General features: G+C 66.9%; 2 protein-coding genes across 2 annotated transcripts; both read right to left on the bottom strand.

The window, feature by feature from the left end:
• Positions 1 to 936: 936 nt before the first annotated feature.
• Positions 937 to 13,256, bottom strand: ITGA10 (integrin subunit alpha 10). Its single transcript, XM_050912317.1, has 30 exons — positions 13,188 to 13,256; positions 11,547 to 11,658; positions 10,709 to 10,806; positions 10,464 to 10,552; positions 10,247 to 10,361; positions 10,038 to 10,165; positions 9,000 to 9,148; positions 8,141 to 8,291; positions 7,811 to 7,976; positions 7,649 to 7,722; positions 7,172 to 7,316; positions 6,025 to 6,173; positions 5,789 to 5,932; positions 5,225 to 5,428; positions 4,963 to 5,093; positions 4,532 to 4,698; positions 3,965 to 4,107; positions 3,760 to 3,867; positions 3,592 to 3,677; positions 3,357 to 3,498; positions 2,937 to 3,029; positions 2,776 to 2,852; positions 2,560 to 2,643; positions 2,372 to 2,456; positions 2,187 to 2,300; positions 2,001 to 2,102; positions 1,787 to 1,900; positions 1,560 to 1,655; positions 1,343 to 1,456; positions 937 to 1,222 (listed from the first exon to the last, which is right to left on the bottom strand). The coding sequence occupies exons 1-30, from the start codon at positions 13,237 to 13,239 to the stop codon at positions 1,160 to 1,162; spliced, it is 3,495 nt and encodes a 1,164-aa protein (XP_050768274.1). The 5' UTR covers positions 13,240 to 13,256; the 3' UTR covers positions 937 to 1,159.
• A 779-nt stretch (positions 13,257 to 14,035) lies between these two features.
• LOC127026935 (toll-like receptor 2) lies at positions 14,036 to 16,558 on the bottom strand. Its single transcript, XM_050912229.1, has one exon. It carries the CDS (start codon positions 16,556 to 16,558, stop codon positions 14,036 to 14,038), a length of 2,523 nt encoding a protein of 840 aa, XP_050768186.1.
• Positions 16,559 to 16,659: the final 101 nt, after the last annotated feature.

Here is a 16,659-nt window from a genome sequence, read left to right as displayed (position 1 = left end):
GAGGGATGGAGGCGCTGGCTTCTGCCCCGTGCCCACGCAGGCAAGCCACAAGCCATCTTCCCCCGCAACCTGCCGGGCTCCTTCCTGGAAAAGCAGCTCCTGCTCCGCTCTTGCATCCCCGGGACCACCTCCTGTCCGTTTAAAGCACGGAGAGCCGCTCACCTTGTGCTTCTGAGGGCCAGGCTGGGAGTTAAGAGCCGAGAAATGGCTCTCGGCCGCGTTGGTTGGTGACAGCAAAAGGGAAAAGGCTTTAACTGCAGCTAGATCCTGGTTTACGTGTTTTCTTTGCTGGCTTTACCTCACTGCTTTTCCCTGTTACTCAGCATTTCAGGCTCCCCACCCCACCCAAAGTGCCCTGGATGCAGGGTGAGTTTTGGGGGTGCCGGGGGGGCCCGTACACCTTCTAGGGATATTTGGGGTCGCGCCAGGTTTCTGCTCCGGGTTCCTCCCTCTCGCACGTGGTGCCAGCTCTGCCCTGAAGCGCCTGAAATCGGGGATTTCTTCCCCGTGGGGCAGAATTTAAGGCAGTCGCTTCCCCGGGGAGTTTGGCCGGGCCCCGAGGAGGCCCAGCTCTGCCGGGCAGGACCCTGCGAGGGCAGCGGGAGGTGCAGGGCTGAAGGGAGCTTGGAGAGAGGGGGGGGTTTGGGGCATCCAGCAGCCATGCACGCCTTCCCCCTCCTCCCCATCCCTTTATCTTTCCTGGCCCTCGCTGGTGTCGCCCCAGAGCGTTTCGGTGGGTTTTCTGGGAGCGGGAAGTGTTTCTGCTCCTGGAGCATCCCCAAGCCCGGGCGGCGCCAGGGATGCAGGCAGAGCGCGGCGGCGGGTACCACACGCTCGAGCATCTCCGCGGGGCTGAGCTTTATTGGTGGAGCTGCTTGTTTCAGCCCGGCTGATTCCCCCTTTCCCCACCTCCACAACCACCCCCAAGTCCTTCGGGTCAAACCTGGGGGGCTCCTTCGCCCCGACGCTGGACCCCGACCTCACCTGGCTGCATCCGCGTGCCAGCACAATCCAGCCCCCGCGGAGGCATCGCCCTCCGCAAGGATGGAGCCGAGGCGGGAGGGGGTGGCAGAGTCCCGAGCCCCTGGTTGTCCCCAAGGATGGGGAAGGGACGTGTTCCCTCCCGACGGTGCTGGGCTCGAGGGGCCACCGCCTGCCCTCACTGCTCCTTCTCCTCCTCCTCCTCCTCCTCGGGGAGCTTCTTGCGGGTGAAGAAGCCCAGCTGGGGCGAGAGGGAGAGGAGGGAGGGGAGCGTGGGGATGGCGGGCAGAGCCCCCTGGCCCCTGCTGTCCCCCCCAAAGCTGAGCCCCCCCCCCAAAGCTGAGCCCAGCCCCGCTCTCACCTTCCACAGGCAGAAGATGATCAGCGCCAGGAGGAGCAGCCCCCCCAGGATGCTGCCCACCAGGATCCAGAGGGAGATGGGCACCCGCTTCCCCTGGATGATTTCAAGCACCGTCTGCGGAAAAAGAAGGGTGCCCGGGGAGCAAACGGGGATGGGGGTGTCCACACAGCCCTGCGCCCCAGGTTTGGGGGGCAGCGGGGGTCCGGGGGGCTCCTACCTCCCTCCGATGTGCCCCCTCCTCCAGCACCAGCACGCTGCTGCCCGGGACCCCCAGCCAGACCCTGCTGACGACTTTCACGCTCCTGAATTTAGCCTGGGGATGGGGCAAGGGGGGGCGTCAAGCCGTGCTTCCCACCCCGAGCTCTTCGTTCTGCCCCCGGCCGGAGGGTGGGTGGCTGGGTGGGGAGGGGGTCACCCTTCCCCATCGCCCCCTCCCCTCCTCACCCCGCGGAAGAAGTCGTTGTGGATGGTGCGGAGGACGTGGATGGAGATCTCCCCGCCGCGGTCCAGCCGTCCCAGCCGGCAGCTCAGCTCCTGGCACCAGGCATTGCCGCAGTCCTACGGGGAAAAAATGTGGGTGATGTGGCTGGGGATCCCCCCCCCACACACACACACCCCCCCCAGCTCAGGGGTGGGGGGGCATCGCGGCGATGCTCACCAGCCTGTCCACGTGCAGGAGGTCTTCGGGGTGCACGGGGACCACCGTGGCCGTGCTCCGCTGCCGTGGCTCCTCGGGGGGGGTCCGCAGCACGCATGTAGCCTGGGTGGGGGGAGAGGAGCTGGGCTTGGTGCCGGGGGGGGTGCAGGAACCCCCCAGAACCCCCAGCTTGGGCAAGGGACTCACGTTGTCGGCCAGGACACGTGTGACGGAGAGGAAGGTGGCACGGCGGTAGCCCAGGGCTGGCAGGGCCATGTGGAGGGTGAGGTTTCGGACCGGGTAGCACCCCAAATTCTGCACCTGGGGGGAGAGCGGGGTGAGCCAGGACCCCCCAGGACCCCCCCCCCCCCTGCACCCCCATATCTCCTCACCTTCACCGTGGTCTTGAATTCAGGGCCGGGGCCATGGGGGAAGGTGCCGAAGGGGTGAACCTCGTAGCGGTGCAGGTTGGCATCACTGCCGGGACGAGAGCGGGGTCGGATCCTGCCTCTCCGCCGCCTCCACCCCCCAGCACCATGAAGTCCCCCCCCCATTTTTGCCCCGCTCCCCCCAGCCCTACCTGGAGAGGAAGAGGTCGGGCTCGTAGCGGATGGGGGCAGAAAGCCGGACCGCGTTGTCCTCCATCGTCGCCTCGGTGCTGTCGCTGGAGGAGGAAGATGTGGCCGTGAGGGGCTCAGGAGGACCCCGAGACCCCCCCACACACACAGCCCCCACACCCACCGCTTCGGCCACCCCATGGGGTGCAGCCCCCCGCTCCCCCCCACCCCGCTCCTACCTGCTGGCCTCGAGGGCGACCTCGGCTCGGTCAAGGAGGACGGAGCAGCTGAACTCCAGCTCCAGGGTGAAGGAGACCTGGGGGCAAGCAGGGCCGTCAGCGGGGTGGGATGGGGGCGCAGGGACCCGGCGGGGGTCCCGGGGGGGGTTCTGGTCCCCTACCTTGGCCAGGGAGCGGAAGACGGGGTAGCCGACGCTGCAGAGCCGGCGGTGACCCACCAGCGCCGTGCACTCCAGCTTCACCGGGCTGGTGTCCTGCGGAGGGGGGGATGTCACCTACGGCCGGGGATGGGAGCACTGGGGGATGGAGCTGGGGGGCTCGGGATGAGCACAGGGGTGAGGGGCCCTGCGGGGCCATGTGGACCCCCACCTGCAATGGGTTGGGGGACCCATATGGGGCCCAATGGACCCCATCTCCAAGCTGGAATAAGCTGGGGATGAGAATGGGCCGGAGGGTCTATAAAAGACTGGAATGACCCCAATCTTTGTCCTGGGATGGGCTGGAGGGTCTGTACAGGGCTGGAAGGAGGGGTTGGGGGGGCCCATGCAGGTCTGGGGGACCCCCCCCCCATGGCCCCGTACCTGGAGCGCGAGGCTGGAGAAGTGGAGGTTGCTGGAGAAGCGGAGGAGCAGGCTGGTGTTGTAGGCGTTCTCCTTCTTGTTCTCCAGGACCACGTCCACCACCACCTTCCTCCTGCCCTTGCGCAGGACGTGGGGGCTCTGCCTGCAGCGGCGAGGGCGGTTACGGCCCCGGGGGCTCCCAGGACACGGCTCGGCCCCGGGGACACCTCGGGGACACCCCGGGGACACCCCGTACCTGGAGCCCACGATGTCCATGGTGGCCCTGAGCACCAGGTCCGTGACGCACTCGTCGTCCTCCCCGCAGTCCTTGAAGAAGGGGATCTGGAAGGAGCCGGGTGTGATCCCCGGAATGCCGGGAGCACCAGGGGTGATCCCGGATCCGGCCACCCCCTCCAGCACCCACCAGTTTCCGGATGGTGGTGGGGGACTTCTCATCCAGCACCGGCCCGGTGGATTCGGCCATGGCCAACCTCACCGTGAAGCTGAGGGGTCGCAGATAGTCCGTGGTGTCCTGGGAAGGGCGGGGGGGTCCCCGTTAGCCTCCAGGGCTGCTGGGGGGGGTGGGAAAAGCCACCCGTGTCCCGGGGGGGGGTCCCGCTGTGGCTCACCAGGACGTGGAAGGGGAAGCGGAGGCAGCTCTGCCTCCCCAGCGAGAGCTCGAGGCGGCGCTGCAGCAGCCGCCGGGCGCCCGAGTCGAAGGCAGCCCGGGCTCCCGGTGTCCTCTCCTCCAGGGAGACGTTGTACCGGAGCTCTGCGTGGGGACGAGGAGGGGGGGGTCAGCGCTTGGGGCCACCCACGGGGCGGGGGACACCCCAGGGATGCTCCGGGGACACCCCAGGGATGCTCCAGGGATGCTCTGGAGAAGCTCCAGAGACACCCTGAGGATGCTCTTGAGATGCTCCAGGGATGGCATACGGATGCTCCAGTGACACTCTGGGGACACTCCAGGGATGCTCCTGGGATGCTCCAGAGATGCTCAGGGGACACCCTGAGGACCCTTTTGGGATACTCCAGGGATGGCATATGGATGCTCTAGTGATATTCAGGGGACACCCCAGGGATGCTTGAGGGATGCTCCGGGAAAGCCCTGGGGATGCTCCAGGAACGCCCTGGGATGCTCCGGGGATGCTCCGAGGCCAGGCACCCGGCACGTCCCCCCGGTCCCCAGCACTCACCGATCTCCCTGTCCCGCCGGCCCCGGGCGCGGGTCCCGGCACGGAAGCAGACCCTGGCCCGGAGGCAGACGGCGCCGGTCCCGCTGCGCTGGCAGTTCTTCTGGATGACGTTGATGGCCGGCGGCTCCACCGTCAGCGACGTGTTGACCTGGACGATCTGGCGGGAGCTGGCAGCGAGGGGACAGCGTCACATCGCAGGAGGGGGACAGCTCTGTCCCCTGAATCCCATCAGGATGCTCATGGGGACCGTGACATCCATCCCTGCCCCGTCCCCAGGCTCTCCTCCTCTTATTGCAAGGGGAAACTGAGGCACGGGGGAGCCCAGGAGATGCCTGAGAGCATCCCGCCAGGCAGGGCTGAGCCGAGCGGCCTTGCAGAGCGCGGTGGCCCAGAGCTGTCCCCTCCGCCTCTCCCTGTCCCCAGGGACTCACCGCAGCAGCACGGCCGCCCCCTCCGCCCCCACGGCCAGGTCCACCAGCCCGTCCCCATCCAGGTCCAGCCGCCCGTCCACGCTGCGCCCGAAATAGCTGAGGGCTGGACCCAGCGCCGCCGCCTCGATGCGCTGGGGGGGCGAGAGCAGGGCGAGCAGTGGCTTCGCCGCTGCCTCGCATGAGGTTGCGCTCAACCTCACGGAGCCCCCCCACCCCGAACGGCAGCAGGACCCCCCCCCAGTCCCTCCCAGTCCCATCTCACCTGCTTGTAATGGGGCAGGAGGGTGCCCGGGGCGCCGTGGTAGATGTAGACGGCACCGCGGTGCCCGTCCTCCAGCGGAGCCCCCACCGCCACGTCATTGAAGCCGTCATGGTTGAGATCCGGCACGGCGGCCAGGGCGTAGCCGAACCGGGAGTCCTGTGGCTTCTTGTCGGCGTGCAGGGTGCCGGCGGGGGCCAGGAGCCGCTGGGGGGGCACAGGGCGGCCCTCGGTACCCCACGGTGCCGGGTGCTCCGTACATGAGCCCCCGGGAGGTGGAGGGGGCAGTGCAGGGGGATCCCCTGGGCTGTGTGTCCTCCCCGGCCCCGCTGCATCTCCCCGACCCTGCTGTGACCCCCCCAAACCCTGCTGTGTCCCCCCCCCCCAGTCCTGCCATGTCCCCCCGAACCCACGGCACCCCCCCGACCCTGCTGTGTCCCCTGATCCACGGCATCCCCCCAGCCCCGCGGTGCATCCCAATCCCCCTGCATCCCCCCCCGATCCCCCTGCATCCCCCCCCGATCCCCCTGCATCCCCCCAGCCCCCCCCGTTCCCCCAACCCCTCACCTCCCCCACTCTGTAGAGGTACACCCGCCCCGTCTCCCTGCTCTGGGCACCCAGGTACATGGGGGCTGCCACCAGCAGCACGTCGGTGACCCCGTCACCGTCCACGTCCAGGGCGCACACCTCGCTGCCGAAGTAGGAGCCGATCTGTGGGTCGCAGCAGGGCCGTATGAGGCTGGGGGCTGCCGGCGGCCCCCTCCCACGGCTGCCCGGCCCCCCCCCCCCCCAGCAGCCCCTACCTGCTCCCCCGTCAGCGCCTGGGCCACTGTCACGGTCCCCGTGGTGCCCATCTCGAAGAGGATCACCTTGCCCTTGTGCTGGAAGCGAGGGGCTCCGGCCACGTACAGGCGCTGCCCGCCGGGCAGCCGCAGCGAGGAGACGGCGTAGCCTGGGGTGGGAGAGCCCGGGCGTCAGCGGCAGGGAAAAGCCTTGGCGTCGGTGGTGCCGTTCCTCGGCCACCCTCTGTCCCGGGGGCACCCAGCATCCCCAGGGCACCCAGCATCTCTGGGACACCCAGCATCTCCGGGACACCCAGCATCCCCAGTTTCCCCCCATGCCCAGGACACTGAGCATCCCATTTGCTCCACATCCCTGGGGTGCTCAGCATCCTTTGGGTGCCGAGTATCCTCAGTCCCCGCTGAATCCCCAGGGCACGGAGCATCCTTTGGGTGCTGAGTATCCCTGGTGTGCCCAGCATCCCCGGGGCACTGAGCATCCTTGGGACATCGAGCATCCCTGGGGCACCGAGCATCCCTCAGTTGCCAACGACGCCCCATTTGCCCCACATCTCTGGGACACGGAGCATCCCTGGTTTGTCCCAAATCTCCGGGACACAGAGCATCCCTGGTTCACCCCAAATCTCCGGGACATGGAGCATCCCTGGTTTGTCCCAAGTCTCCGGGACACGGAGCATCCCTGGTTTGTCCCAAATCTCTGGGACACGGAGCATCCCTGGTTCGCCCCAAATCTCCGGGACATGGAGCATCCCTGGGTTGTTCCAAGTCTCCGGGACACGGAGCATTCCTGGTTTGTCCCAAGTCTCCGGGACACGGAGCATCCCTGGTTCGCCCCAAATCTCCGGGACATGGAGCATCCCTGGTTTGTCCCAAATCTCTGGGACATGGAGCATCCCTGGTTTGTCCCAAATCTCTGGGACACAGAGCATCCCTGGTTTGTCCCAAATCTCTGGGACACGGAGCATCCCTGGTTTGTCCCAAGTCTCTGGGACACGGAGCATCCCTGGTTTGTCCCAAGTCTCTGGGACACGGAGCATCCCTGGTTCGCCCCAAATCTCTGGGACACGGAGCATCCCTGGTTCGCCCCAAATCTCCGGGACACGGAGCATCCCCGGTTTGCCCCGCATCCCTCGGGACATCCCCTCCGTACCCAAATAAGCCGCCTGATTCTTCAGCTCCAGCGGGAACTCCTTCTCGAAGGCTTTCCGGGGTGGGATGATGCGGCCGCGCCGGCTCTCCTCCAGCACGGCCCCGTCCCAGTCGTAGGCTCCCACCGTGCCGAAGAGGATCCCGTCCTGGCGGGGAGGCGAAGGCGGGGGGGGGGGGGGAGAGGGGTGACGCGATGCTGCGGCGGGATGGCAGCTTGGGGGGGGAAGCATGCGTCACGCGCCTTGAGGACATCGCGTGCGTGGCGATGCCTCACTGTCCCCAACTCTTCCCCCCCCCCAAAAAGATGTCACCTGCCCAGCCTGGGACGCTCAGCGCCCGGCGTGACGGGGACGCACAACCCCGGGACGGGCTGAGGATTATTTTCCAGTTCTGCAAAGCCCCCGGGGCAGGCGGTGGCCGCCTTCCCCCCGCTCCAGCCCTTCCCTGGGCCGGATCCTGCCCGTCCCGGCAGCCTCACCTCCAGGAGGTGGATGGAGAAGCCGATCTGGGACATCTCCAGCTCGAAGGAGCTCTCGTTGTTCCCGTGGGTGCCTGGGGAGGGGGAAGGAGACGGCATTCCTCCAGATGTGGTTCCAGCCGTTTTCTTCTGCAGCCCTCCCCGGCTCCGGCCCCACGTCACCTTCCAGGCTGAAGATGCGGTCGCCCAAGGCGTCCACGATGTCGTTGAGGGCGGCCTCGTCGGTGACGTTGAAGAAATACTTCTCGTCCGGGTCGCTGGCGATGTACTTGATCTCGCGGATGAAATCCTCGGGGTCCTGCTGCCGGCGGAGGTAGTGCCCCAGCACCTGGGGAGAGGGGGGCCCAGCGTCGGCCGGGGGCCCGGATCTTGACCCCGACACAGCCGGGATGGGGGTCCCCCACCCTGGCACGGCACAAAAGAGGGAATGGGGAAACCGAGGCACGGTGCCTGCTCCCCGCTGGCGGGCAGGGAGGCGGCCGGGGCGCTCACCGCGATGGCGTAGCGGGTGACGTTGCGCTTCTCGCACTCCGCCAGTGCCTCGGGGAGATCCTCGCCGTCGTGGGACTCCCCGTCCGTCACCACGATCATCAGCCGGGTGGCATCCGCCCGCCCGCCTCGCTCGGGGCTGAAGGCTTCGGTGCTGCCGGGAAGGATGGGCGGCATCAGGCCAGTCCCAATCCTGACCCCAACCCCAATCCTGACCCCAATCCCAAACCTGATCCCAATCCCAGTCCCGACCCTGATACCAAACCTGACCCCAATCCCAACCCCAATCTCGATCTTGATCCCAAACCCGATCCCAATCCCGATCTTGATCCCGAACCCGATCCCAATCCTGACCCCAATCCTGAACCCGAACCCAATCCCAACCCCGATCCCAATCACAATCTTGAACCCAATCCCAACCCCAACCCCAATCCTGAACCCAACCCTGATCCCAACCCCGACCCTGATCCCGAACCCATCCCCAATCCCAAACCTGACCCCAATCCCGACCCCGATCCCAATCCTGAACTTGATCCTGAACCCGATCCTAATCCTGACCCCAATCCTGATCCCAATCCCGGTTCCGACTCTGAACCTGATCCCGACCCCAATCCTGAACCCGAACCCAGTCCTGACCCCCATCCCAATTCCGACCCCATCCCAATCCCAATCCCGAACCCAATCCCAAACCCAATCCGATCCCAGTTCCGACTCTGAACCTGATCCCGACCCCAATCCTGAACCCGAACCCAGTCCCGGCCCCCATCCCAATTCCGACCCCCATCCCAGTCCCAATCCCGAACCCAATCCCAACCCCAATCCTGATCCCGATCCCAACCCCGATCCCGACGCCGGTGCCCACCAAGCCCGGCGGATGGCGAAGGCCGTGCGCGTCTCCCGCCCCTCCTGCCGGCTGATGTTCTTGGCCGCCTCCACCACCTCCTCCGCCGTCCGGTACCGCCCCAGCACCCACTCGTGCACCGCCCGCTCCCCGTACTGCAGCACCCCCACCTGCCGCGGGGACGGGGTGCTCAGCCCGCCGGGGCAGCCCCGCACCCCAAAAGGCCCCCCCAGATGCGCACCGCGTCCCCCGCTCCCCACAGCGCAGCCCCAGCCGGCACAGGGCACCCTTGACCCCCCCGAGAGCGTCCCCAGCCGGCATCGCCACTGGGCTGGCATCAGCCCGGGGGTGACGGCATCAGCCCGGGGGTGACGGCATCACCCCGGGGACGACGGCATCACCCCGGGGGTGGCAACTCCACAGGGACGACAACATCGCCCCGGGGACGACGGCATTGCCCTGGGGGTGGCAACTCCACAGGGACGACAACATCGCCCCGGGGACAACGGCATCGCCCCAGGGATGATGGCATCACCCCAGGGACAATGGCATCACCCCAGGGACAATGGTATCACCCCAGGGGTGGCATCACCCCAAGGGTGGCATCTCCACAGGGACAGCAGCATTGCCCTGGGGACAACGGCATCACCCCAGGGGTGGCATCACCCCAGGGAGAGCAGCAGTGCCCTGGGGACGATGGCATCAACCTAGGCATGACGGTATCGCCCCAGGGACAATGGCATCACCCCAGGGGTGGCATCGCCACAGGGACAATGGCATCGCCACAGGGACAGCAGCAGTACCCCAGGGACAATGGCATCGCCCCAGGGACAATGGCATCGCCACAGGGACAGCAGCAGTGCCCTGGGGACAACGGCATCGCCCCAGGGATGACGGCATTGCCCTCTGTATGATGGCAGAATCCAGGGGATGGCATCACCCCAGGGACAATGACGTTGCCCCGGGGACAGCGGCATGGCCCTGGGGACACCGGCATGGCCCCGGGGACACCGGCATGGCGCTGGGGACACCGGCATGGCCCCGGGGACCCCACCTCACCTGGATCTGCCCGGGCCCGATGAAAAACCTGCTGAGGACGTTGCTGAGGAAGTTCTGCACCTCGTACCAGGGGTAGATGCTGTTGGAGCCGTCGAGGACGATGACGATGTCCATGTAGGTGGAGCAGCCTGCCAAGGGGGGAACGCAGCTGGCACCGGCACGGCGCGGCACGGCACAGGCTCCGGCGCACCGCAGCCTCCCCTACTCACGCTGTGCCGTGGGCGCGATGGTCGCCACCGGCCGGAGGTCATCGTCCAGCTGGGCGCAGATGCCGGTGCTGAAGACAGAGGTGCCGCACGCCTGGGACCAAAGTGGGGCGCAAGCCTGGCCGGGGGGGGGGGGACACGGGGACACAGAGCATGGGCTGGGACCCGGCCCCCGCACCCGGCCGTGCCTCAGTTTCCCCCTGGGGGAGGCTCCTCTCACCACGAAGCCGCCGTCCTTGGAGTCCAGGAGGGTCATCCCGAAGTGCACGTTGAGGCCGGGGAGCGGGGAGAGCCACGGGGCTGCGGATCCTTGGTGCCGGGGAAAGAGAGATGCCGGGGATCAGCACCGGGGTGACCCCCCCTCCCTCCGAACCCCGCCGCGGTCTCACCGGGGCGAATGCCGGCCTGGAAAGGGCAAAGCCGGGCACGGATGCGGCCACCCATCCCCACGGGGCATGGCGGTACCGAGGTTGGCTTTGGCGCAGGTGGCGTTGGGGGGTCCCACGCGGCATTTGTAGACGTCACCTTGGCGGTCACCGTCCCAAGGGGCCCCCACCAGCAGCCTGCGGGGACACGGCAGCGTGAGGGGACACCGGGCCTGGTCACCGGCACCACCCCGCTCCGGCTCGGCCACGGCATTTCGGGGCGCAGCGCCAAACCCTGCCCGCCCCCGCTGCCGGCACCGCGCCACGGCGCTTCCGCCACCGGGCTGCCGGCGGTTTCCGTCCGTCTGGCTGGCTGTCCTCCCTTTGATCGGCATCCCAACCGCCGGCACAGGCACCGGGGCCCCCCCGGTTTTACCGATAGGACCCTTATTTTCATGCTCCCCCCCCCCCCCCCCAAGCCGTGCCAGGGCAAAGCACAAATCCACGGCGAGCCTTAAAACCCCATTTCTGCCCCCAGAAAACACCAAGGGGGCTTTGCCATCCGGCTCCCTGCCTCAGTTTCCCCCTCCCTGCCTCAGTTTCCCCTCCCTGCCTCAGTTTCCCCTTCCCTGCCTCAGTTTCCCCCTCCCTGCCTCAGTTTCCCCTTCCCTGCCTCAGTTTCCCCCTCCCTGCCTCAGTTTCCCCTTCCCTGCCTCAGTTTCCCCCTCCCTGCCTCAGTTTCCCCTTCCCTGCCTCAGTTTCCCCTTCCCTGCCTCAGTTTCCCCTCCTCAGGGCATCACAAGCCATTCACCCCCCCATCCCTTAGCCCTGCCCCACACATCCGCCCCATGGGATGCGCTGGGGGGGGGGGGGGGGTGTGAAAGCCCCATGGGTGTCCCCGTGTCACCCCCCCACCCCACCCCGTGGGTGCCACTCACCATTTCTCCCCGCCGCCCGCCCACTGCAGCACCTTGTAGCCGAACTGGGCCTCGGCCGGCCCGTGGAAGAGCCGCGGGTGCCTCACGTCGACATTGAACCCCACGCACAACCCTGGGGGGGCGGGGGGGGCGAGCCCTGAGGGTGGGGGCACCCACAGACCCAGGCATCCTGCAGCCCCCCCACCCACCCTACACCCATCTATAGGGATGGGGCTGCTTCGGCGCAACCCTCAAACCACAAAGGTCTCGGCACCGGGGGGGGCCACGCGAAGCCCCCCCGTAACCTGATTTTTTTTGGGTGCTGCCGGGAGCACCCGTCTCCCACCCAGCGGGGAATTAAAATGGGGGTGGGGTGGGGGGGGAGGACACGGGGATGGGTGCGACCTGCGACGGCCGTGCCGCAGCCGCCTCATTTGCCGGCCGCAGCCCCGTAATTAGGCAGGGCGATGCCCCCCCGGCCCCCCCCGGCGGGTTCTGGGCAGCGGCCGCTGGGTGGGAGGATGAAGAGGCTGGCTGGGGAGTCGTGGCACGGCCCTGGCACCCATGGGTGCTTGGGGTGCCCATTGCCCCGTCGGGGTGAAACTGTGTGGGGAAAGGAGGGGAGCCCGGCCGGGGGGAGTGGGTGTCTTGGGGGGGGGGGTGGGTGTGCGGCGGTGGCCCCTGTCCTGGGGGGGTGTGGGGGAGAGGTGCTGGGTGCTGAGCACCCCGTGGGTGGCTCCAAGCATCCCACAGGCAGCACTGAGCACCCCACGTACAGCACCCAGCACCCCGCGTGCAGCACCATGCACCCCGTGCACAGCACCCAGCACCCCATGCACAGCACCCAGCACCCCGCATGCAGCACCGGGCACCCCGCATGCAGCACCCAGCATCCCAAACGCAGCACCCAGCACCCCAAACGCAGCACCCAGCACCCCAGGAGGCTCCGGGGTGGAAAGGGCAACTTAGGGGTTTCCATTTCGGGGGGCCCAGGGGGTTCGTGTCTGCCTCCAAACTTCAAAAGACCCCCAAGTGCTGCACCCCCGTCCCATCCCCTCCCCGACCGGCTCCGGATGGGGAAACTGAGGCACAGGGAGGCCAAGGGCCACTGCCGAGGCTGGTGCTGGCTGCGTGCCTCAGTTTCCCCACCGGCAGGGCACGGCGAGGGAGCGTGGACGTGCCCAGAAGGGACGGAGATGGGCTGGGGACCCAGCGCCAACCTCCCCCCGGGGGGGTGGAAAAAAAAACCAACCCTTTTTTGTCTTTCCCCCCCCCCAAATGCAGAGATTTTCCATTAAAGTTTTTTTTTTGAAGTCCCTCTTAGCGGGGTTTGGCTTCCTTCCACACCGGCCCCGGCCCCTTCCCGGCCCCAAGCCCAGGGGAGGCTCTGGGGTCCCCCCCCTCCATCAGAAAAAAGCCAAAAATATATTGGGGAGGGGGGATAAGGACCAAAACCAGGCGCTTTTCCCCCAAACCCCCCCCCCCCCCGCCCTGAGCGCCTCAGCGGGGGGCACCCACACATCGCTGAGCTCCGGGTTAATGGGTGCCCAGCTCGGCACCAGCCCCCCCCCCCCAAACCCCGCGGCATCCCCAAATGCCTCCCATTCCCCCCTAAAAAACTCCTCTTTTCCCAAATCCGGCTGGATTTTGGGGTGACATTACCTGGGAGCAGGAGCAGCGCCGGGAGAAGTCGCCGGCACCCACCACCCTCCATCACCCCACCGCCGCCGGAGCCGCCGGCATGGGCCGTGAGCGGCTCAAAGGTTACTCTGTCTCCGGACGGGATATATTTTTTTTTTTTCCCTCTTTTTTTTTTTTTTTTAATATTTTTTTTTCCTCCTCCTTCATCTTCAATTGGCTGCTAAAAATAAACAGCCGGAGTGGGTTTGTGTTTTTTTTTTTTTTTTCTTTTTGGGAGACGGAGTTAGGAAAAAAAGGCAAAGCGGAGAAAAACAGGGAAAAAAAAAAGAGGAGAGGGAAGGAGGGGGCAGGGGGATGCGGGATTGGGGGGGCACCGGGATGCTCGGGGTGCTGCTAAAGAGGATTTTTCCCCTTTTCCTGGCAAAATGATCCCTGCACAGGGTGGGAAGCGTGTCCCGTGGTGTCCCCTCCCGGGAAGGACTGAACCCCACGGACGTGGCTGGGACACCCGGCTCTTCTCCCCGGGGACCTCGACGTAAGGCTGGGGGCGTAGGGCCGGGGGGTTTGGGGGTCACCGCTCGTCCCCGTTGCCGTTCCGCGGCTCTCCGCGGATTTAGGGTGGATTTAGGGTCGCCACGTCCTCCGGGTGACACTGCCACCTCCTGGATGCCGTCCCCATCTCCTGTCCCTTGGAGGAGGCTGAGAAGATGGGGTGACCTTTGGTGAGGACCCCCCCCCCCCCCATCCCACCCCAACTCCTTGAGACGCCCCTGGCAGGGGAAACTGAGGCAGGCGGGATGCTCAGCACACGGTGGCACCCCAAGACCACCTTCCAGCTACTGAAGGACACGCGGCAACAGAGGCCACCGCTACGTGGTGGCATCTACGGCCGTCTCCTCCTCGCCGGCGGCCGGACCGAGCGCCCCGGGGCTGCCCAAGAGGCTACGAAGCTGAAGCCAGAAGAAAGGTCGTCTCCCGGGCTCGCGGGGCCACTCCAGGTAGGTCTTGGTGCCCAACATCTTCCGGAGCCGGGCGAAACGCCGGGGCAAACCCCGAGCATCGATGGGTTCCTTCACCACCAAGATGACGTCCTCGGTGCCCAGCCCCACGGCGCGCTGGTGGGCGAAGTAGAGCTCGTAGTTGCACCACTCGCTGTCGACGAAGCTGCGGGAGAGGATGAAGATGACCTTGGCGCTCCTCTCGATGTTCTCCACGATGTTATCGATGATCCAACGGCCCGGCGTGAAGTCCCGCTCGTGGATGCAGAGGCGGTAAGGTGGCGTGGTGCTCTCCAGCCGGTGCAGAAGCTCCCGGCGAACCCAGCCGGCGTCAGCGCGGCTGTAGGAGATGAAGGCGTGGTAAGAGCATCGCCGCGCGGTGCCCGGCCGCCGCCCGCCGTACTTGGCGCGCACCAACCGGTACGTGGCTCGCAGGTACCAACCGGCGTCCAGCTTCCAGCAGAGCACGGCGCATGCCGCCACTGCCACCGCCGTGCTGGCCACGGCCACGGCCACCAGCGCTGGCACATCGCATTCCAAGGGACGCGGGGCGTAAGCGGCCACGGCCGTATCCAGCAGCGGCTCGGGGTGGTAGCAGGTCCAGTTGTGGGGCCAGTCGGCCAAGGTGGGTCGTCCCCGTCGCCGCGTCTCCTCCAAGAAGAGGTAGAGGTCACAGGTGCAGTGGTAGGGGTTGTTGCCGGCCGCCAGGCTAACGAGCCGCGGCATGTTGACGAAGGAGCCGCGGTTGATGACGCCGAAGGAGTTGCCGTCGATGGCCAGCACCTCCAAACGGGGGCATCTCCACTCGGAGGGGATGAACTTGATCTTGTTGCCGCTCAACCGCAGCTCCCGCAGCCAGGGGCTTCGGGTGAAGTAGTCCATGTCCAAGCGGTCGAGCTGCGAGTAGGAGAGGTCCAGGTACTCGAGGGTGGTGGGCAGGCACCTGAAGGTGCCCACCGTCACCCGGTTGTGGTGGAGGGCCAGCCAACGCAAGGTTGGACTCCATTGGCACGTCTCCCGCAGGCTGCCCAAGCTGTTGTGGCTGGCATCGAGGCGGGCGAGCCGGGGCCAGGTCCGCGTCAAGGCGGCCACCACGGCCAGGCTCAGGAGCTGGTTGGTGGCCAAGACGAAGCTCTCCAGCTTGGGCATGACGCCCCGGTAGCGGCAACGTTGGTTGTAGATATAACCGTCTTCCAGGCGGTTGCTGGAGATGTCCAAGGCCTCCACGTTACGCATCTCGCCCCAAGCGTCGCAGGGGACGTAGTTGAAGTTGACGTTGATGATGGAGAGGGCGGTCACGCCGCTCAACCAGGTGAAGGTCCAGTCGAAACGCAGGACGTCAGGGTTGCTGATGTCCTGCAACAAGAGGCGGTTGAGCCGCGGGGCGGCTGTCCCCATGCCGGAGCTGTTCCGCCACGGCGAGCGGGCAAAGTCGATGGCCACCAGCGCCAAGTCGCGGACGCGGGAGCGTTGGACGTTGAGCAGGGCCAGCCGGAGGAGGTTCTCGTTGAACTTGCCCCGGTAGAAGACCAACTTGGTGATCTGCAACTCGGCCAAGCCGGCGAAGGGATCGGCGTCGCCGGTGTAGTAGGTGAATTCGAAGAGGTTACGGAAGCGCAGGTAGTCAAGGGGTTTGCCCCGCAGGTCCCGCAGCATCACCGGCAGAGCCGCCGCGCTCTTGTCCAAGGCCATGTCGCACCACAGCTCTGTGGTGTTGAGCCACGAGAAAGCCCCGGCTTCGTACCGCCGCAGGCTGGAGGCCGACTTGATGGCGAACTTCTGCAGCGCCGTGTCCTTCAAGACAGCGAAGTCCCCCCGGTAGATGTCCCGCAGCAGCGGCCCCCCCAGCGACAGCTTCTGCAGCTGCCGCAGCCTGCCGAAGGTGCCGTCCAACGCCGCGCTGCGGTAGAGGTTGTTGGACATGTCCAGCCAACGGAGGTTGATCAATGGCCGCAACGCCGGCGCCGGGATGCTGTTGAGGGAGTTGTTGAAGAGCTGGAGGTGCTCCAGGAGGAGGTTGGAGAGGAAAGCATCCGGCGCGATGCGGGAGATGTTGTTGTAGCCCAGATCCAAGCGCCGTAGCTGGGTCATGCCAGCGAAGTCGCCCGCCGTGATCTCCCGTAGCTTGTTGTAGGAGAGGTCGAGGCCGTGCAGGCCGCCGGGGAGGCCGCGGGCACCCACACCAGGTCCTGCCCCTTGCACAGCCCCGTCCGGTTGTTGGCGTCGATGCGGCACGGCGGCCACGCCGCGTCCCCCGTCAACGCCAGCAGCACCAGGCACCAAACCCCCCGGGCGCCGGCGGTGGGAGGGGGCCGCATGGCCTCCGGCATGGCAGCGGGGTGGCCGGGGAGGTGCCGCCGGTGGCGGGAGCGGGGACAGGGCTGGAAGGGGCATCCGGGCATCCCTGCGGAGCCGTCCTGCGGCGGGAGAGGGGGGGTCAGCGCTGCCACGTGGGGAGGACCCTGACCCCCCCGGGAAGCACCGGGATCAACCCG

The sequence above is a fragment of the Gymnogyps californianus genome, chromosome 29 (genome assembly GCF_018139145.2).
Source record: "Gymnogyps californianus isolate 813 chromosome 29, ASM1813914v2, whole genome shotgun sequence".
NCBI classification, from domain to species: domain Eukaryota; kingdom Metazoa; phylum Chordata; class Aves; order Accipitriformes; family Cathartidae; genus Gymnogyps; species Gymnogyps californianus.
This window is presented reverse-complemented; position numbering and strand designations above follow the sequence as displayed.

Bases quoted from the DNA above. Each gene is read 5' to 3' on its own strand.
- ITGA10 (XM_050912317.1), bottom strand. From the start codon at position 13,239: ATGGAGGGTGGTGGGTGCCGGCGACTTCTCCCGGCGCTGCTCCTGCTC. The intron at 10,362-10,463 runs GTGAGAGGAGCC...CCCCCCGGCCAG, and splicing joins CCAAGGACGGCGGCTTCGTG to GCTTGCGCCCCACTTTGGTC. The intron at 3,030-3,356 runs GTACGGGGCCAT...CCCCCTCCGCAG, and splicing joins TCTCCAGCCTCGCGCTCCAG to GACACCAGCCCGGTGAAGCT.
- LOC127026935 (XM_050912229.1), bottom strand. From the start codon at position 16,558: ATGCCCCTTCCAGCCCTGTCCCCGCTCCCGCCACCGGCGGCACCTCCC.